Source organism: Meriones unguiculatus, chromosome 6, assembly GCF_030254825.1.
Source record: "Meriones unguiculatus strain TT.TT164.6M chromosome 6, Bangor_MerUng_6.1, whole genome shotgun sequence".
In the NCBI taxonomy this organism is placed as follows: Eukaryota; Metazoa; Chordata; class Mammalia; order Rodentia; family Muridae; genus Meriones; species Meriones unguiculatus.
In genome coordinates, this window is record NC_083354.1 from 44,489,502 (window position 1) to 44,510,965 (window position 21,464).

The window sequence follows — 21,464 nt, forward strand, 5'->3', positions numbered from 1 at the left end:
CATTTTTGAAATTTTATTGTCTAAGACAGGGTCCATGTGTATGCCAAGCTGGCCTCAAACTTGCCTCATGCGTAGCTGAGGATGACTCTAAACTTCCGACCTGCCTGCCTCCACTTCCCAGGGCCTGGGATTACAGGTGGGCATCACCATGCCTGGTCCTTTCTTGTTCATTTGTTCTTTTGAGACAGGCTTTCTCTGGGTCGCCTTGGCTGTCCTGGACTTGCTCTGTACACTGAACTGGCCTCTTGAACTCACAGAGATCCGCCTGCCTCTGCCTCTCAAGTGCTGGAATTAAAGGTGTGTGTCACCACACCTGGCGCCACTATGCCTGGTTCTTTGTGTAGGCAAGGCAGCGTGCTAGCAGCTGAGCTACATCTCCAGCCCGTATCTTTTTGTTCTTAGTTATTATTGTGTGTACATGGTGTTTTGCCTGGATCCAGAGTTTCTTTTTTTGTTTGTCTTTTTTGTTGGTGGTGATGCTGGTGGTAGATTTTATTTGTGTGTGTGTGTGTGTGTGGGTGGGTGGGTGGGTGGTTTGAGACAAGGTCTCACCACTCTCTGTGTATCCCTGGGCCAGGCTAGCCTCTGTGAACACGGCATGCCTGGGGTCCAGAAGACACGCACACCTTTCATCACTGTCTCTGCCTCCCAATTGCAGTGATGAAAGGTGTGCGTGTGTTCTGGACCCCAGGCTCTTTGACCACTAAGGCAAACCCAACACTGTTTTATATGGAGGAGGAAAAGGGGTCAAGCAGCCTCCATTAAAGGAGCCATTGAAGATTAGTCAGCACCTTCTAGAATTATCTGTTCCTCTAGGATGGCTTTTCTCACCAGCCCAGCCTACAGGACTGTGTGGGAAGTGAGGCACTGACAGTGGAGTTTTCATGACTGGCTGACTGGAATTTGGACAAGCCAGAGATAGGGTAAGTGTTTGATTACAAAAAGGAAAGTAGTAACAGGCATGGGACTAAATGTGGCCTGTTCACAGATACATACAAAGCCAGAAAGGGGCCCACAGGGAAGGGGTGGGGCAGGGGCACAGACACTGGGGATGGAGAGGCCATCTGCAGATGTCTTCAGAAAAGGGTCCTTTCCAACCTCTGAAGGACTTCTGGCCTGAAGGATCGGTGGCCGAACCCAGCAGGCCTCAGGTGTCTCCCGTGTTTGCCATCGTGGAGCTCACCAGTAGAGGGCTCCTGCTGCCCAGCCTCAGCTTCTGCTCCCAGGGCCGGCCTCAGCATCCTCCCATGGCCTAGAGGATGCTAAGCTGGAAGAACATGGCTCCTACAGGCAGGGAGTCGGTAGCTCACAGGAACAGAGTCCTGTGTGAGAAAACCAGCCAGAATGAACTAATTTGCATCAGTGGGCTGGTGAGTCTCTGGAAATTTGAGTTAACAATTTAAAAAAGTGGAAACAAAGATGAAAAAGAGGCAACCTCAGGTATAGTTTCTCCTCAGCCAACCTGTGGGAGAGAGGGATGATAGAAAAATGGTCTCTTCAGCTAGCTGTAGAGGTCACAAACTAAAAACGCTTTTTCTTTCTTTCTTTTTCTTTTTCTTTTTTTTTCAAGTATAGATATATGTCTCACGCAGTATTTGGGAAATACCTATATGCTAAAAGGCTTTGTTTCTTAGATAAGATAATAACTTTTTCTCATTTAACCTGGGCCGCTTGTATTTTCACCAGCTCATATTGCTGAGATGACTCGGATAGCTGGAATAGAGGTGCTGGTCTCAGAGAGCCCAGGCTTGGTCCCAGGAGCTGGGCGCCAGGGTATCTGGAGTAGCCACCTCTGTTTCCAATATGCTGTTGTTTTTTTTTTTCCTGAATCTTCCTGCCATGCTCCATCTAGGGTGCATTTGATTTCACCTGGGAAGGCTCAGAGCGCCCTTGTTTGTGTCACTCAGGAATTTTCCTTTTAAAGCAATCAGATAAAAAATAGTATAGGTATTAATGGGACTTAGTATTGCTATCTGTTAGTCATGAGCACACAGCTAGACGATTACCAAGGGTATCTTTTGGTGAAGAATCTATCAGTGCCACCATCTAAGGGAAGAAGAAGTTCCACCATCTAGGAACCTGGAAACACAGAAACTGGGTGGAGAATTCTCTACATCCTTCTTCCCCTTGCCGTCCACCAACCCCTGCCCTTGCGGGTATAAGCTTTGTGACTACAGTCCGTGGCTACCGCCTGCCACCTTGTAGTGCTGTGGCAGTGAATCTTTGTGTGTGTGCACACACTCAGGGACATGCACACGCACACTGAGGTCTTGGGTCACTTGTGATGTCATTCCTCAGGAAATGTCCATCTGACTTAGGGAGACAACTTAACCTAAACATCACTGATTATAAGCTGGTAAGTCCCAGGACCTGCCTGTCTCAGTGTTTCCAGCGCTGGGATTACAAGCCCAGCCACCATATTGGCTTTTGACATGGGCTAAGGATTGAACCCAGGCCTTCATGTTTGTGTCACCAACACTTCCCTGGCTGCACTATCTCCCCAGCCCCATGGGCATTGAATCTTGGGGTTTGCCCATCAAGACCAGGCCATGTCATCTCTCACCCTGAGCCCCACTTCCAGTCCTCAGTGGCCCAGGTTTATGTCTCTCTTATTCTTCTCTCCAGTGCCACGTCCCATATCCCACATCCCTCAGAGCTTGACATCTCTTCTTGAAAAGGGACAGGAGCACAGGGCTGTCTGGGTTTGTTTATGCTAAACATGGAATCCTCAGTGCAGCCTGCTCATTCTGGGGTCTGAGGACCAGATAGACCAAACATTTGTGATTCATCCCTGGAAATGTCCACCATGGTGAGCTGACCACCTGAATGTCATCACTGAATCTTGAAGAGTCAGAGTTTTCACGTGTGGGTGTCTCACTGATGGCTTTGTTCAAAGACACTCCCAGCTCTACATTGGTCCTGTATCTGTCCCTTGCATTGGTCCTGTGAAAACAGCAGAGAAGCCCTTCATCCTGCCTTGTGGACCTGCACCTTACTCAACCACAAGTCACAGAACTTGTGGGAGGGAGGCTCAGGCATCTCTTGTCCACAGCCCTGGCACGGCAGAGTAGGGAGATGGTCACATCACCAGGGCAGATCTGATGATGGATGCTTCCCAACATTTGAACCCTGTCCAGGAGCACAGCCTTGAGACATCATCTCCAAGATTGGGATGGGGGTAACAACATACTGGATAAAGATGTGAGGGTCAAAAAGAATAGCAAGGGGTCAGGGATAAGACCCAAACTCTTCTACCCCTCCCCCAGCACCCAGGGAGAACAATTCACTGGGTGGCACCCAGGTGCACGCACCTTCCCCGTGCTGTCCCATTCCAACTAAGCGGTCTTGACTCCTCTGCCAGTGGGAAGCTCACTGGAGGGAAGGGAAAGGAGGTTTTGTCAAGGGCCTCAAACCCCTCTGAAAGGGTCTCCACACCGAGCCTCAGCAGAGAAAGAAAAAGAACCTCCTGCCCCTGTTCCCAAAGGCCAGTTAAATCATGACAAGCTCAAGTGTTTTTAGTCCCAGGAAGAGGCAAGTTCTGGGGACAGTAAAGCGATGAGAAAGTGAGGGAGGGAGATGGGGAAGGTGTGAAAGTAAGAGGAAGAAAAAAATATGAAACTCTGAGGGCTCTTACCAAGATGTCAGTACTGATGATGATGGTGGTGGTGATGTCGATGATGATAATGGTGGTAATGGTGATGATGGTAGTAGTGATGATGGTGATGATGATGGTGATGATGATGGTGCTGGTGATGGTGGTGGTGATAGTGATGGAGGTGGTGGTAATGAGGTGATGATGGTGTTGGGATGGATTTGATGATGATTAATGATTGAGATAGCATTTCATTATGTAGCCCTAACTGTCTTGGAATTCTCTATGTATGCCAGGCTAGCCTTGAACTCAGAGATCTGCCTACCTCTATTGCCTGAGTGCTGGGATTAAAGAATGCTCCACCATTCCTGGCCTAGGATTGCTTTTTTTTTTTTTAAGAGAAATTACTTTTTCTATTATATGCTCCCTGTAAACAGTTTAAGCCTTGCATAAAAGTAAAAAGAAAATCAAAGTATTACCTCAAGTTTCATGATTCAAATATAACCGTCATTAACATTTCTGGTACAGCATGCTAGACATATTTCTATGCATTTTTACAGATAGGAGAGATAGAAATACTCTCATAAAAATGGGATCATGCCATATGTCTATTTTTTTTAGTGGATGTAATTTTACTTGACTCTAATTGAAGAAAATGAATCTGAAGTAAAATTGGAAGGAATTCTTGAACTTTGCATACATTTCTTCACCACAGAAGATGCTCTCCTCCCAGAATGAGCCCTCTAAGCCTAAGAAAAGAGCTGGTGTGACATTTGAAGGCAAACATTCCTCCAGGCTCCAGAATTTGACCCGTTGTCAACCTTCTTGCAGTCTTAAAGGAATGACTCACCTTCAGAGGCATATTGAGGGTTCTCCTGGTCCACATACACAGAACACCGGGACAAGCCTGCCCATCCTGTTATTCTGGCAGTGATGCCGTAGTCAACAGTGGAAGTGAGGCAGGCTGGGATTTCATCACTGTGGAGGAATGGTCTCCCATCTCACAGTGTCATGCCTCTTCTGATGCACTCCAGAGACTGGAGAGTTCTATCACTTCCCTTCACATCGCTGGTCTTTCATGAATTAATTTCTTGGTGTGGCATGAGGTGAGAGTCAATGTTAATCTCCCCGCACAAATACTCGATGATCCAGTGTTTGCAGACTGAGGTGTCTCAAATTGCTCGGACAGAAATGGACAGCCCTGATTCTGGGCTCTATTGTGTCTTGGTGATCTACGGGTTTGTCCTAGCAACACCCCCTTGTCAGAATCCTACAGCTTTAGAGTAAGTCTTCAGATGAGGGTGCTTAGGCTCTTTGGCTTTCTGCTCTCCCTACCTAAGACTGCCTTGGTCTTTTCAGGTCTTTACATTTCAACATAAATTTTCATACCAGCCCTTCGAGCTTTGGGGGAAAAATGAATTTATAGACAACTGTAATCTTAACAATACTGACATCCAATTCACAGGTATGGTACACCATCTCCTTTATTTCAGTCTTAATTCCAGTGTTACTTCCTAGTTTCCAGTGTAGCAGCTTTACAACCATCACACTTTTCCCCAGTTGTTTTCTGCTAGTGTATTAATGCACAATTGATTTTTGAAATTGTGGTAAATTATAAATGACAAAAAAATTACCACTTAAACTATGTTTCATCATACCACATAATTATCCTCCTGTGTGTGAGGTTTGGAAGCTCTCTCTCGGCAGTCTTTGAGGGGATGATACATTATTATTAACTATAGTCAACATACTCCTGAACAGATACTCAGCCTCTATCTGCTCGAGCTGAAGCTGCCTACACATTGAACACCAGTTTCTCATCCCCTGCTCCCAACCCCAATGCCTGGATGTCACCCTTTTACTCTCTGCTTCTTGGAGATTTTTAAAAGGTTTTTATTTTGTTTTGTCTTGCTTTGTTTTGTTTTTTGAGACTGGATCTCCCAAGCTGGCCTAACCTTGCTACATAGTCAAGGTTGACCTTAAGTCCTGGATCTCCTGCCTGGACCTCCCAAGTGCCTGGCTTACAGACATGTTTTACCATGCATGGCTCTGCTTCTATTTGTGTTCGCGGGTTTAGATTCCACTTACAGATGAGATCATGCCATAGTCCTCTTTGTCTGACTAGTTTCATTGCATTTAGATGTGCTCCAGATTCATCTCCATCATAACACACAACAGAATTTCATTCCTGCTTGTGGCTGAATAACAGTCTATTGTATATAAACATCTCGTTGGAAATGCACATTTAACTATTCATTTGTGGATAGTTAAGTTAATTTTATATCTTGTAAATAGGGCTACAGTGAACATGATGCAGGATCAGGGTTCTCCCTCCCTCCTCCTCTTATTCTTTTGTTTGATTGTTTAGTTTAGCTTTGTTTTGTTTTTGTTTTTGTTTTTTTTCAAGACAGGAGCTCACTATGTCAGTCTGGCTTCCCTGGAACTCACTATGTAGACCAGGTTAGTCTCAAACACACAGAGATCAGCCTGCCTCAACCTCCCAAATGCTAGGATCACAGGTGTGTGCCACCATTTCTGGCTTTCAGATATCTCTTCAATGTGCTAATTTTATTTCTGTTGGGTATACACCAAGATGTTGTATTGTTAATCACAGACATATATATATATATTTCCATTTTTTAGTTTTGGAGGAACATCTTACTGTTTTCCACAGCAGCTGGACCATTTCACATTCCTACCAGTGTATGAGGAATCTCGGTCTTCTCCTCGCCCTCAATGACTCTCACTACACTTTTATGCTCCGTTCTAATGTACACGAGCTGGTAACTGGTTTTCTTTTGTGTTTCCTGGATGATTAGTGAAGTTCTGTACCTGTTACATTTTCATCTGGGAAATATCTATTCAGGTCCTTTTCTCATTTTAAAAATCAAGTTATTTGAGGATGGGGAGTTGGTTCAGTTGGCAAAGTGGTTGCTGCGCAAGTGTAAGGACCTGAGTTCAGATCCCCACGACTCGGGTAAAAAGCTAGGCACATCAGTGCACAGCTGTAATCTCAGTGCTGGGGAGGCAGAGACAGGAGGATCCCTGGTGCTTGCCAGCCAGCTGGTCTCTCTGGGTCAGTGAGTTCTACATTCAGTGAGAGACGCTGTCTCAGGAAACAGGCTGGAGAATGACAGAGGAAGACTATCCAACATCAAGGTCCAGTGTGCACATAGCCATGAACACGCACATCTTATCATGCGCACAGGCATGCACACACATGCACACACATGCACACACACACAGACACCAAATTAAAAAAAATATAAAGTAAGTAGATCAAGTTATTTGCTTTGTTGCTACGCAAATTTATTTTTGAGCCATATATTGTTTGATTGTGTTTTTATGCCAGTTTGTATGCTGTTTTGATTTCTCCCGCCTGAAAGGTTTTTTTAAATTCAGGTGCTGTGATGCCTGTAGCTTTGTTCTTTTGGATCAAGATAGCTTTGGGAGTTCAGGGTCTTTTGTAGTTTCGTGTGGATTTTAGAATGTTTCTCTCCTGTGTCTGTGGGAACTGCCGGTGGAACTTGGGTAAGGATTAGCATCACATCTGTGGATTACTTCAGCTCAGATGGATATTTCAATATAAATTCTTTTAATTTACTCAACATGGGTTGGGTTATCTTTCCCTTTCTGTCAGAAATCTCTTTGATCAATGTTTTATGGTTTTCAAGGTCTTCCATTTCTTTGATTAAAATTGCACCTAGAGAGGCTGGGAAGTTGACTCAGTGAATAAGAGCACTGGCTGCTCTTCCAGATGACCTGGGTTCATTTCCCAGCTCCCACATGGCAGCTCAAAACCATCTGTAACTCCATTTTCAGGGAATCTGATGCCCTCTTCTAGCCTCTGAGGGTACCAGGAGCTCACTTGGTACACAGCAAAACACCCAAATGCATAAAATTAAAAACCAAATTAGTCCTAAGAGTTGAAGAGATGGCTCCATGGTTAAGGGCACTTACTGTTCTTGCCATGACGGTTCCCAGCATTCACATGGTGACTCAGAACTGTAACTCCAGTTCCAGGGACTCCAACTCCCTCTTCTGGTATCTGTCAGCAACAAGGCACAGGCACATGTGTGCCTCCACATACATGCAAGCAATCACACATACATATAAAACGAACATAAATGAGTATCTGAAAACTTTTTCCTGAATACATTTGTTATGATGGTGTAATTGGGTTTGGGCATGAATTCACTGTGAGTGAGCAGAAATGCTACTGATTCTCATAGGTTGACCTGTTCAGAGCTCCCAGCAGAGGGGTGCAGACACCTTGCTTGAAGAATGGTCTTCTGTCCTCTTCACTGAGCACTCAGGGAGTAGTGAGGGGCAAGAGGAACACTTAGTGGCCAGCTCATCCTGTGCTCAGCGGGATGCAGTATATCACTGCCAGGTCACCCTCCCCCCTGTCCTTCGTCCTTACTGTTGTGGCCTGCAAAACTTCACGGCATTTGTTTAGTAAGTCTCACAGGGTTTTGCTTTTGTCTTTTTGGCCTGCTGTTTCAGGGTTTTTCTGTATAAGATCACATTGCCTGCAAGCAGAGACAATTCTATTTCTTCCTTCCTGGCTCCAAAGCCTTTTATCTCTTTCACTAGCTTAACTGTACTGGTGAAGACTTCCAGCTGATCGCATTCTGTGGATGTGCGGTGCTGCTGAGTCCACTCTGCCCTTATCACTTCTGGCTCCGGCTCTCTTTGCTAGATGAATGTTTAAGCCCTCAATTCTAACACTGCGGCTTCATCTCTTCCCTCAGCTTTTGCCTCATGCACTAGGATGCTCTGTTGTTAATCTTACACTCCTCAAAGATTGCTATGTTTGTTTGTATTTTGTTTCGCTTCGGGATAGGGTTCCATAAAGCCTGAGATAGCCTCAAACTTGCTATATCACCATGTCCAGCCTTTTAGGTTGCTTATGCTATTTTTGTCAGAGCAGAGAAAAGCTGAATAGCATAGGAGATCTGCACAGAAGCACACCTAGAAGTAAGTTTTATTGATTTCCTAGGCAAGCCACTGAGATGGACCTGAGTTCAAACCCCAGATAAGCATGGTGAAAGGAGAGAGTCAACTCAGACTTTCACTTGTGTTCTGAGGCACACAAGTACTGCCCCTTACCGTATAACACACACACACCAACAACAACAAAATAATAAAATTAATATCCTAGGTGTATCTCAATATAATGACAAAGATTAGCGGCGGCCACAAAACTTCTTACCAACTGGACATCCAAACAAATATCCTGTGCTACTTTTTTTTTTCTTTTTCTTCTAGAGACAGGGTTAATCTCTGCATAGCCCTGGTTGTCCTGGAACTCACTGTGTAGACCAAGCTGGCCTCGAACTCAGGAGATCCACCTGCCTCTGCCTCCCTAGTGCTGGGATTAAAGGCGTGTGCCACCATCTCTCAGCTTCCTACACCACTTCGTAATAGCCGAACTCAAACTCATGGTAATCCTCCTGCGTTAGCCTCCAAAGGGCTGATATCACAGGCACAAGCTGCCACACCTGGATCCTTATTTGTTCTGTTAAAACAAATGAACGAGAAATGTGGTCTCACTATGCAGTCCCAGGTTGGCTTTGAACTTGTACAAATCCTCCTGCTTCAGCCTCCTGAGTGCTAAGGTTACTGGTGTTTCCGCTGCCTTTCCTCAGCTGTGGAGATGGAATTTTCAGTGTACCCATTATTGATTTCCTGGAATTGGCTGCTGTTTTATTTGTTTGTTTGTTTGTTTTTTAGTCTTTATTTATCATTGAGAATGGTCTTGATTATTTTCTTGTAACACACTTGCCAGGTCACACCTTTGTCACAGAGCACTCAAAGCTTTCTGTTCTAATACTTAGGATCAGCTGCCGGTTTGCGTTTTGTAGATCCTGTCTTGTTAGATTTTCCTTTGTGTCTCTCTCTGTGGATCTATGCCATGTGTGTGCAGGTGCGTGTACATGTGTCCAGAAGAGGGCATGTGATTCCTTAGAGTTGGAGTTACAAGTGTACAGGCGGCTGTTAGCTAACCCAGTGTGGGTGCTGGGAACTGAACTCTGTCCTCTGAAAGAGCAGCAAAAACCCTTAACCGCTGAGCCATCTCGACAGGCCCTATAAAATCTGTCTTGATGGTAAAGGAAGCCATTGCCTTCAATGCCCATTTTACCCTTTAAAGGCACACATTTATGTTTTACTGTGTGTGTTTATGGGTATTTAAAATAAAAAATAAAAACACTAGATCAGGGCCTCTCCAAGTCCTTTTGAAGAAGCAGGTGACAGAGTACTTAAGAGCTCAGTTCTGGACTCAGATGCTGCCGTTCAGCCTTGGCAACATCCTCCTCTCGTCCCTCCGGGCGCTTTCTTCTTCAGCTCCCTCCAACCCCAGTCTCCTTCAGTGCCCGTGTTGCCTTTTCTAAGAGACGGTCCTCTCTTATCCTGATGGCTCTTCTTCGCCTGCTCTTCATGACCATGTAAGCTCTGGGGGATGCGATCAAACGGTGTCTTCATTTTCTTCTGTCTCGAGAGAGCTGATTAAATGTGCTTTGAGACAGGCTTCTTTCTGTGTCACCTTTCACATCTTTAGATTCAGCCCACCGCTTCCTGTAATTTCAGGTGTGTCCGTTACAAACAACATATGGTTAGATTCTGAGAAAAAATGAACAAGATGAAGTTCTGCTAATAGATGAATTTTACGCATTTCCAACGAACACAGCCTACTTCCCATTTGGGGGTTTTCTTTCACCTTTTCTTCATCTTGGCAAAGGTTGAATTAACTGCTTCCCGGCACCCTCTGCCTAGTGTAGAGAATCTGATGCAGGAGACATCAGTCTCCTCACAAGCAGTCTTGTTTTCTTCAGCCACACTGGAAGCTGATAGTTCACTTCTCCTAACTGAGCCAATAAAGTGGGGCTCAAGAGGCCGGAGACACAGGTTACACTTAGCATACAGGTTCACAGTTCAAGCCCCAGCACCTGAAACAAAATGACACTAGAGATTTGGGGGATGGCTCAGTTGGTAAAGCATCTTCTGAGTGATTATGAGGTCCTGAGCTCAGATCCCCAGCACCCGTGTGGAAAGCTGGGTGCTACAGAGGGTCTCTGTAGCTCCAGTGATGGGAAGCAGGAGCGGGTGGATCTCCAGAGCTCTTTGGCCAGGTCCAGGGAGAGACTCCATCTCACAGATAAGAGGACATGCACACATCCACATGAATGCATGCCTTCACCACACACACACACACACACACACACACACACACACACACACACTGGAAGTAGAAGTGAAATGTGACATTTCCAAATGGCAGGTAAGAATTGGTAGACTCTTTCATGCCTCCCTTCCCTTTAGCATAAATACAGTCACAGGAGCTTGCGTGCCCACACGGGATGGCATGGGGAGGGAGGAGGAGCCAGGAACACCAAACAGACACATGGAGGAGAGAGATGCTGCCCGAAGCCCAGCAGGTTTCGTGTGAAATGCATTCATTTCGTTAAGCTGCTGAGACCTGCAGGATCAGGTCACAGCAGAACCTAGCCTGTTTAGCTAGGCTGGAGTGGAGTCACTGAGGCAAGGACCGGCCTCACGGATGGGTCGGTCTTGTAACAGCTCCAGCCGATGAATCCTAAGAGGAGTGGCTGGGCATGTGTGCCTTTAGGTAAGGTCTTTAGAGGAGTTAACTCTGGATACAAGCAGTTTCTCTTTTTGCCCTTCCTCTTCTTCTAAAGTATAACACGGTTGCTGAAACTGTGAGAGTCACTTGGACAGCAAGAGGACTTGGATTTATCCTACAGGAACCGTGGACCACAAGGATGGGCTGGGACCCTATGGATACCATAGTCGGCAGCCATACTTCGGACCTGCCGAGGCTGAACTTCATTCTGGGAGGGGGAAACAAGCTTCTGTTTTGTTTGAAGTCAATGATTTGAGGGCTCCTTTATCTTTTGGGGGGTGGGGGAGCTGTTTTGTTTTGTTTTGTTTGTTTTTCAAGACAGGGTTCCTCCGTGCAGCCTTGACTGTCCTGGGCTCAGTTTGTAGGTCAGGCTGTCTTACGGATGGGCTTTTGTTTCTCCCCGTGTGAACAGGTCATTCTTTCTCTGTCCCTCCCTTGCCCTTTACCTCCTGCCTCCTCTGCGCCCCAACTATGGTAATAACTTCCTTTCAATGGGAAGTTCCAGTTTCCCCAGCATAGTTACTAGTAGGGTCCCTTTTAACTTAGTCACTCTCTTTAAGGTCAGTTTCTATGCTAACCCTCTCGTCACATGAATTCGCAATCACAGCTTTGGGAGTGACCGGAAACCATTTTCCCTTTGAATACACTCCAGCTCCTTCACACGACAGGCATTTACTTGTAGATTTTCTGTTGGAGGTTGGTCTGATGCTAATTACTGGCCCTCTGTGTAAACCTAAGTCAGTACACCTGTCTGGCTAATTAAACAGCCTCTACGTGGGCGGGACAGAAGGGGGTGGGCGTGGCTAAGGTTCCCAGCTTTGGAGAGTGGGAACAGACGGAAAGAGAGGAAGGAGGAGGACACCAGGACGGGTTAGCCTGGAGAAGAAACCACATGGGGTGGGGAGGAAAGACTCCAATAACCGCGTGAAAAGGCCCAGATGAAGAATAAAAGCAAGTATTTGTAAGATTATGGGTGGGAGATAGGAGGATTAAGGAGGATGGCATTGGATGTGGGCTGGGAGATGGATGGTGAAGTGATTCAGACAGTGTAAGTGGGTATATATGCCTGGCCCAAGGTAAATAGGGTAATTATAAATCTAACACGGGTCTGTCTTATTATTTGTGATAGCGGGTTAGATAATACCGCCATGATAATCATAGGGCTAGTAATAATAAAGCTTCCATAGCCCAACACCCATTTACTATTATTGACAACAACTTTCCATCAAACGAACTCAATTTTTAGAGGCAAAGCTGATCAAAGACTTTGTTTAGGGTCTCATGTAACCTAGAATCGGCTTTGGGTCTGGTCTTGAACTTTTGATCCTCCTTCCTCTGCTTCCTGGGTTCTGGGATGGGCACATTCTGCCATGCCCAGCTTCTGTGAACCTGGGGACCAAACCCAGGGCTTTGTGCATGCTAACAAGCACTCTGCCCGCTGAACTACACACCTATCCTTTCTAGACAGCGTTTCCACCCTGATGGGATGGGGATTGTCTTCCAACCAGTCGATATACCTGGGACAGCATGGCGCTGGCTGCCGCCACCTCATCTTGGATTGGTATGTGTGACACAGAAAAGCAGAAGATATGACAAGACGGTGACCTTGATGTATCAGGTCAGGAACTTGAGCCTCTGGGGGAACCATTGCATGACGGGCGTTCAATGTACAGGACACTTACTTAAGAATCCTAAAGTTGCTGGGAGCAGTGACGCATGCCTGTAATCCTAGCCCTCTGTGAGGCAGAGGAGGGCGGATCTATGTGAGTTGAGGCCAGCCTGGTCTACAAAGTGAGTCCAGGACAGCAAGGCTACACAGAGAGACCCTGTCTCAAAACAAAACAAAACAAAGCAATCCTAGAGTCTGAGTCAGACTGATTCATAGCTCTCTTTGCTAATAGGAGGGCAATCTGGGGCAAATATCTCTTGGTAATGCATATGTGACCAGGAAGAGTGGCATTCCAGGTCCTCTCAGCACACACCTGGCCTCACCCCTGTCCTGAAGCCACAAGCACGCCCCTTCCCCACTGAGTGTTCCAGTGCACATATTCTCAAGAAGAGTTCCTTACGCCGTTCCGTCAGGACACCAAACATGGTAGTTAAGACCTCGGATGGTCATCTTCTGGGTCTAGCCTTTGCATCTCCATTGTTTGGACCGGTAAGGTTTCATCTTCCTGCTACGTACCAGGTAGAACAAGAAATCTTGTCTACCTCCAAAGATGAGCTTTCCCCCTCCACAGCTCACCTTGCCCAGAGACCAGGAAAAGCTGTGTCTTTCTAATGTCAAACGTTTCTGACCCAAAGCTGACCTCCCTCCTGAGCCTCACTTCACTTTGCACTCTTGGGTTATTGGGAGAACTTGACTCCTTGAGGGAGCCTGTGAGGTTCAGATTGGAATTCTATAGGAACATCTCCGGGTCAGATTACACAGGCGCAAAGGAAAGCATTGAACTCAACAGTTCCCGGTCGTGGCCACATGCACTGGATGCTTGATGCCCAGGCCTCACCCCAGCGTACTCAGAGGAGAATCCCTGGCTGGCTGGGGTAGTTTTTCATGGCCCAGGAGAGACCAATGTTCCCTTCGAAGGAGGACCAGAGTCTTCAACCTTTGGCAGTCCAGGTTTTAAATGCTTCTCACAGTTGGGATGACAACAACAGGCCAGACCGGAAGAACTTCCCTCACGCTCAACTTCATGCCTTACCCATCTCAACTCCCTCGTGGCTGTGAGAAGTGGGAAGAGAGTTGTATCTGGAGTTTGTAGAGGGGCCCCTTGGAAGAAGAGTAGCCATTCAGAAGCTCAGATGCCTAGGTACGTCCCTGCCACCTGCAGCTGCTGGAGGTGATGAGGACAAACTGAACTCTGAGCCCTCACATCTGGCCTTGCTGTTCTGGGAGTGACCGCTACTGTTAGTACTATTCACACACACACACATACACACAGGAACACACATGCATGCATGCACACGCAAACACACACACTACACACACACAGGGGGAGTTGGGATTGGAAAAAACCTCCTCCAGAAACAATGCCATGACGACCCCCTGCCTCCTGTACATCATTGGCTGCCCCTCCTACTCCCCATGCAGGTCCAGCTACCTACAGGTCCTAGGGAAAGGTAGACCTCAGATTTTTAAAATTTATCTATTTATTTTTTAATTTTATGTGCATGGCATTTGGCCTGTATGTATGCCTGTGGGTGCCAGGTCTTGGAGTTACAGACGATTGTGAGCTGCCACGTAGGTGCTGGGAATTGAACCCAGGTCCTCTAGAAGAGCAGTCAGTGTGCTTAACCACTAAGCCATCTCTCCAGCCCCCTAGATTTTTAGAATGAAAGTTTAGATTCCTGAGGGATCTGGGTGAAAGGCACCTCAGGCTTAGAAACAAGGCAGATGTGATGAGAAATGAACCAAGACAGTAAGAGAGCCCGCAAAGCTGAGGCCCAGCTGCAGCAGCCTCTGAGGCTGGCCCAGCAGAGGGCGGCAGTCTGAGGAAGGATGGACACAGCTGTTTCTGAGGACAGTAGCATTTGAAGGCCTCGAGCCCAAACCCATGGCCTCCGGTCATACCCCACTGTGTGTCCACCCCAGCTGCCCCCTCCACTCCCAAGCCGTGTCTGCTTCTCCCAGGGAGTGGCCAGCACAGACAGGGAAGCTTTGCTGCTCAGCCTCAGGGGACAGTCACAGCTGCTGCCTCTGCACTCAGCTCTGGCCTTCCCCAGGGCTGGCTCTGCAACACAGCCTCCCCCACAAGCCCGAGGGGGACATGTGTGTCCTGCTGCTGCTCTGTTGAGGTGTGCAGTCCTCCTGGCTCCCTGCCAAACCCCGTACTGGCCCTCAGGGTCCTGAGGTTCAGGCTGTGGAATCCCTTGTTTTCCCAGTTGGCCCTGCTGCAGCCAGACCCCGTGGCACTGAGCTCTGAATGGAGATGTTCAGGCAGGAGCTGCAGAAGAGAGAAGCCCAAGGCTTGTTCTCACGGTGGAGGGACCCCAATCCAGCTGATGAATGTGTCAAGACCTGGCCTGAGCCCTGCAATCCCTTTTGTGCAAGAGGGACTAAGTTTGGCATTAGGAGCAGGGGCCTAAAGATGGGTCTCTGGGGACAGGGATACTACGCCACCACACCAGAGAATCTTTCTGAATGGAAGGTAGGGAAGTTAGGGGCTGAGTTCTCTGTGGATGTAATATCCACAGGGTGAATCTGTGGTTGGTAAGTGTCTTTATTGGGAGGGAGATCCAGCCCCCCTGACTTTGCCAGCACCCTAGTTCATAAGGATTTCGATGTCAAGCTCCAGCTGGCTGGCTTTGACCTCATAGTGGCCCCTGAGCATGCCTCGGGTCTGGTTTTTTCGGCCACGCCAGTGAGCCTGGATGGTGCAGACTGCTCGGCGCATCTGGAGGAATCGTCTGCGGGCCTGCCACATGCGAACGTTTGCCTGCACCTTCACCACTGCCCATTCCTGGCAGGTGTAGAGTCGTAGCGCCAGGCGCCGTCTCTGCTCCACCATCTTGGTCTGCAGTGACCTCCACCAGCACTGGATGGCCCACGCTCCCAGCGCTGCGTGCAGTAGCGACCGGCGGACCACGTTGCCACGCCACCATGACTGGATCTTTATGGCTGTCTTCTCTAACTGATTAGGGAAGGAAAAACGGGCAGATGTTCAGTGGGGTTTCTCTGCCATTCCTATCCCCACTTCTGGTTCTTGGGGGGAAAGGGGACCTGGCCTGGGCTGCCTTGCCCTCTTGTCTCTAGAACCCCATGTATCTTCAGCCGTTACTGTACTGGCTGGTTTTGTGTGTCAGCTTGATGCAAGCAAGCGGGGATCACCAAAGAGTAAGGGGTCTCAGTTGAGGAAATGCCTCCATGAGATCCAGCTGTAGGGCATCTCCTCAGTTAGTGACCAATGGGGGAGAGCCCTGCCCATGGCAGGAGGTGCCACTTCTGGGCTGGTAATCTTGAATTCTATAAGAAAGCCGGTTGAGCAAGCCATGGGAAGCAAGCCAGTAAGCAGCACCCTCCATGGCCTCTGCATCAGCTCCTGCCTCCAGGTTCCGGCCTTGCTTGAGTTCCTGTCCTGACTTCCTCCAGTGACAGACTATGATCCGGAAGTATCAGCCGAATAAACCCTTTCCTCCCCAGCTTGCCTTTGGTGTTTTGTTGCAGAAATAGAAACCCTGACTAAGATACCTACTCACCTTTACATTCTGTTCATTATCCACTGGGCCGGTCTCTTCTAAAAGGGCTGTACTCACAGTTTGTATGTCCATGGCCTTGGTCTTTAGAGTCCACTCATCTGTCATTTAGGCTATCCTAGTTTTTGGCCCCGCCCTCAACTATTAGTCATGTGTCCATCACTGGACTCCACCCATCTTCACAGGTGCCTTCTCATCAGGACCTGTCTGCCACAGACTTGCTTCCTTCTGGATTGGACAAGCTCTTCTTTCACGTATTCCCATCCTTGGGGCATACAGTCTTCTGCTGCCTCCAATTCCTTCTCAGACTCATCTCCACCTTCTGGTAGCAGCAGAGAGTTAGGGAACTTTCTGGTAGACAGTCTTAGGTTAGGGCTGCTCACAGCCGTTGTGGGTTTGGGAAGGCTTCCGTGTCAAAGCTCCTGGAAGGGTCCCAAGCAATGGGAAGCCATAGAAATGTGTATTTTTGTCCAAATTTCTAACCTTTGATTGGAGAGGGTCTTGGTCTCTTCTTCTTTTAGGCTCCTCTGCCACGCCTCCTGGCGCTTTGTATGGAAAGACAGCCTCTTTGGGGATCCAGTGAAGGGGAGGCTGAGCTGGGGTGGGGCTGGTTTGGATGAACAGCCTAGCCCTGCATGAGTCTCAGTTGCGGTGTGAGCAGGGACTCCTGCTCCTGTCACTCTGCAGCAGCTGTGTTCATTTCACCCCGTGTCACAATATGAAGGTGTAAGGACAAGGGTGCTGCTATTGTGACATCAACTTGTCCCACAGAACCTGACACCAAAAGTACGCGGACTGGAAAGGAAATGTACAGTTTGGAAGACAGAGAGCCAGAAAACCACTGGAGAGAATTCTTCCCGATGCCAGGTGCATCGTTCCCCGAGATGAAGAATCCATCTTCATTGATATTTTTTTTTAATTATTTATTTTTACACGCGGACCCCTGAGTGAATACATGTGCAGGGGCCCATGTGGGCCAGAAGAGGGCATCAGATCTCCTGAGACTAGAGTTGCAGATGGTTCTGAGCTGCCTGGGAACCAAGCCTGGGTCCTCTGCAAGAAAGAGCAGTTAAGTGTTGTTAATTGCTGAGTCCTAAGTTGAAGCTGTTATTGGAAACATACTTGGCAATGCAATGACACCGGTATAAACATACATGGTTGTTGTTTTTTCTTTTTTTTTTTTCTATAGTTTTTTTTTTTTTAAGCTGGAGATTAAATCCAGAGCCTTCCACATGCTAGGTAAGCACCCTACGACTGAGCTGTATCTCCAGTCATCTATTTTCTTTTATTAATCGGAGTTTTGTAAAAAAAATAGAATTTATCAAAATCGGGATTGCAGCTCTAGCTCAGTGGGTAAGGTGATCCTGCAAGCAAAATGACCTGAGTGTGTGTCCTCTGCACCCGTGTGACATGCTGGCCATGGTGGCCTGCACCCCTAAACCCATAGCTGGGAGAGTGGGGAAAGACAGGGATCCTAGTGCTCGCTGGTCAGCCAGCCTAGCCAAGATGGAGAGGCTCTGTCTTCAAAGTGGGAGGGGCGGTTAAAGGCATCTGAAGAAGCTGACCTTTGGCCTCCGTGAGTTGGATCATGGGTGAACATACGCACGTACATGCATACAACACACACTTGTCCTATTCTGAAGACTGGCCTAAACGACATTAGCTTCTGGTTCCACAAAACCTCTGAATCTGTCTCTTCACGCTGGGGACGTGCCATGGTGCAGCCGGGTCTCGCCGGGTCTCGTGGGAACTCACCAAGTTCCGCGTTTCTGAGACTCAGCCCTGGGATTGGAGCCCAAGGATCCAGGGACAAAGGAAAAGGCAGTACAGAGGCCGTGCAAGCCCGCTGAGGTTCGGAGGCCATTCCGGCTTCAGCATGATGGCTCCTTCTCCTCCATGGTTTTTGTTTGTGTTTTTTTTGAGCATGGACCACTGTAGGACCACCCACCATCCACAGCTCCACAGCTCCTGTTTACGTGTTTGAGGTGCCTGCTGCCTTGCACACCAGCATGAAACCAACAATCTAGAGGTGTTGCAGATCCGACCAAGCAAACTCCTTGCATTGTGTTCAAAGCCGTGAGGAGAGTTCACCTTTCTTCTGTTAACGGCTGTCTAGCTGGGTGAGCAGAACAACGCCCCAGCGCACTCATCGGAAGTCCGTTCCTGCAGAATGGAGGTGCCAGTTGTGGACATAGCCATCCTTCTGGACTCGGCTCGTCACATCAGGTTGCTGTGGCCCAAATGTCACTTCACTCCCCACTTTTCCTTATGGATCTCCCTGCTCCATCCCGTTGCCATGGTATCCTGGCTTTGTCTCCTCTTTTAATGAACTTGGAAAAAAACCCACTTGTCCCTTTATGGTCACATATTTTTCAGTTCCACAGTGGCGGCAGGTGTGCCGGGGAGCGTGGTCTGTCTCCGGTTCCAGTGTGCGTCATCCTTTAGAAAGTTTATATGCTGTAAACTTGGTCCCCATGGTGGTGGTGCCAGGCAAGGAGACGGTCAAGAGGGGGGTCTTAGAGAGATGTCTTATTATAGAGAGATGCTGGCCTACAATAAATGGACCAGTGGAACAGGAGTGCTGGAAGATCCCAGTCAAAGCTGTTAAAAATGAAACTGGTTTCTGAACTACCCTCTGGCTTTCCCAATAACTCCACCGTTTAGATGCTGCCCACCATCAGCCAACACCAGTGTCAGCCCGCCCTTGAGTCTCACCAACTATGAGTTACGTGAACTTCTTCCTTTATAAAGTCATTTGGTCCTTTATTACAGCAACAACAAAATGAACTAAGGCAAGAGGTGGGCTAAAGCCCTGGTTCTTCCTAAGTAATCACAGATCACGATGCGTGCTCCCTGCTTCCTTATCGCTCCCTCTCCATATGAATACACTGCGGCCAGAGGATGACATAGGGTGGCCAGCCCTAGCACTCTCTACCTATTCCTTTCAGACAGGATCTCTCACTGAGCCTGGAGCTAGGCAGGTAGCCAGCAAGCCCCAGCAATTTCCCTCTCTCTGTCCCTGAGCGCCCTGGGGCTACAGGTGTTCGTACAGCCACGCCCAGCTTGCTGCGTGGATGCTAAGACCTGTGCACAGATTCTCAGACCTGTAGAGCCACGGCTTTCACACAGCCATTCCTCCAGGCCCGTCTTCTCTGCTTGCCTAGGGTTTTTTTTTTTTTTTTTTTCTTTTCTGACTTTCAATATATGGTATATTTCTTCTGCTAAAATTTTGATAGGCAGAAACATCAAAAGGTAGAAAGTGAATTTCTTGCAACATTTGCCCTCAAACACATTCTTCTGCCACGCCTACACGGATGTAATTTTCCTATTAAAGTAACTTAGATAACTTATAACATGAACGTGGATGACAAGGGCGTAATGACGTCCATCACTTCGTATGTAGCCTGAAAAATTAATAAAGAAAAGACAAAAGCTGAAGAGCTGAACATATTCATAAAGAATGGATATATATTCAAACCAAACTTTCCCTTGGCAATCAATGTTTACTCTTTTTATTACTGCTGCTCCTAGCCTGGATGACGTCCTTGACATTTATAGACAGCACATCTGTGTGCCTGAAGATGTATGTGTGTGTGCATTTTTATGTTTATCTTTTTAAATTGTAGTTTCAAAAAGAATCCCATAAAATCAACCATCTAAAACTGCACCATCCAGAGGGTTTTTTTTAGCACACTCAATGGCTTTAAAAATCACCCCCGCTTTCTAATTCCATTTTCACCTAATTTCAAAAAGAAACTCTGTCCACTGAATGACCGTCCCTCATTGCCTCTCTGCCATCCCAGGCCTCAAGTCTCTAGGCATCTATGGTATATTCTCAAATTTTTATATAAGGGGCCTTCCTTGGCTGAGTTCTTACAGTCAGTGGAATGGTTTCAAGTTTTATCCACGTGGCAACACCTGCCAGTACTTCCTTCGTTTTCACAGTTGAAAAAGCAGTAGCTCTCTGCGTGGTCATACCACATTATGTTTGGATATTCAACAGATGGTGGGCATTTGAATTGATTCCACATTTTGATGACTGTTAATGGTGCTGCCGTGAACACTCATGTACGCGTCTCTGTTTAGACACCAGTCTTCATATGCTAGAGATATGGATTGGCAGTTAAGAGCACAAACCACTCTTCTAGAGGCCTGGAGCAAACTAACGCATTTTGTCCCTCACCCCCACATCAGGCGGCAGGGACTCTGACCTCTGGTTAACACAGGAATCTGTACTCATGTGAACATGGCCTCACATAGGCGCACACATACACAAAACTAAAAATAATAAGATGAATTTTTTCTTAAAATGCAAGCCCATTTTCTATTTTTATTTCTCAGATGTAACTAGGAGGGATCATACAGCAATTTGGCATTTGACTTTTGAGTAACCAGAACATTGATTTTGTTTGTCTGTTTGTTTGTTTGTTTTTACACAACAGAACCATTTTACAAGCTCACCAGTCTCTGCATTCTCAGATATAATAGGGAGAGTCCCTTAAAACATTCTATCCGTGCTCACGTGTGCAGCGATCTTGTGGTTCAGGTCTTCACCATTCTGAGGTTAATGATGTCAAGAATGTTTGGCGTACATTATTTGTTGGCCCCTTGAGAATTTCCCTGTGTAGCCTGAGCTGTCCTGGAACTCACTCTGTAGATCAGACTGGCCTGGAACTCAGCAATCTGCCTGCCTCTGCCTCCCAAGTGTTGGCATTAAAGGAGTATGCCAATCCCTGCCTGGCCTATCTGATAGCTTTTTAAGTAGTGTCTGTCAAAGTTCTTCTACATAGGTGTTCATCAAGAGGCTCATATGTTTGAGTACTTGGTCCCCAGTTGGCAGAACTACATGTTTTCATGATGGAGAAAGTAAAGCCATCCTTTCACTTTCTTTATATTGCTATTTGATACATAAAAGTTTTTAATTTTCATAAAATTAAATGTTTAATTTTCATAAAATTAAATGCGATGTTTGAGTGAGAATGGCCCCCACGGTTCACGTGTTTGAACACTTTGACCCCTGGCAGGGAAAATGTT

The 21,464-nt window shown here is 47.1% G+C and overlaps 1 protein-coding gene across 1 annotated transcript; it reads right to left on the bottom strand.

Annotated features, from left to right (window-relative positions):
- Nucleotides 1-15,447: 15,447 nt before the first annotated feature.
- Nucleotides 15,448-16,519, bottom strand: Iqcf6 (IQ motif containing F6). Its single transcript, XM_021657036.2, has 2 exons — nucleotides 16,434-16,519; nucleotides 15,448-15,868 (listed from the first exon to the last, which is right to left on the bottom strand). The coding sequence occupies exons 1-2, from the start codon at nucleotides 16,503-16,505 to the stop codon at nucleotides 15,500-15,502; spliced, it is 441 nt and encodes a 146-aa protein (XP_021512711.2). The 5' UTR covers nucleotides 16,506-16,519; the 3' UTR covers nucleotides 15,448-15,499.
- Nucleotides 16,520-21,464: the final 4,945 nt, after the last annotated feature.

Coding starts and splice junctions, on each gene's coding strand:
- Iqcf6 (XM_021657036.2), bottom strand. CDS start 16,505: ATGGACATACAAACTGTGAGTACAGCCCTTTTAGAAGAGACCGGCCCA. Junction 15,869..16,433: donor ATAATGAACAGAATGTAAAG/GTGAGTAGGTAT, acceptor TTCCCTAATCAG/TTAGAGAAGACAGCCATAAA.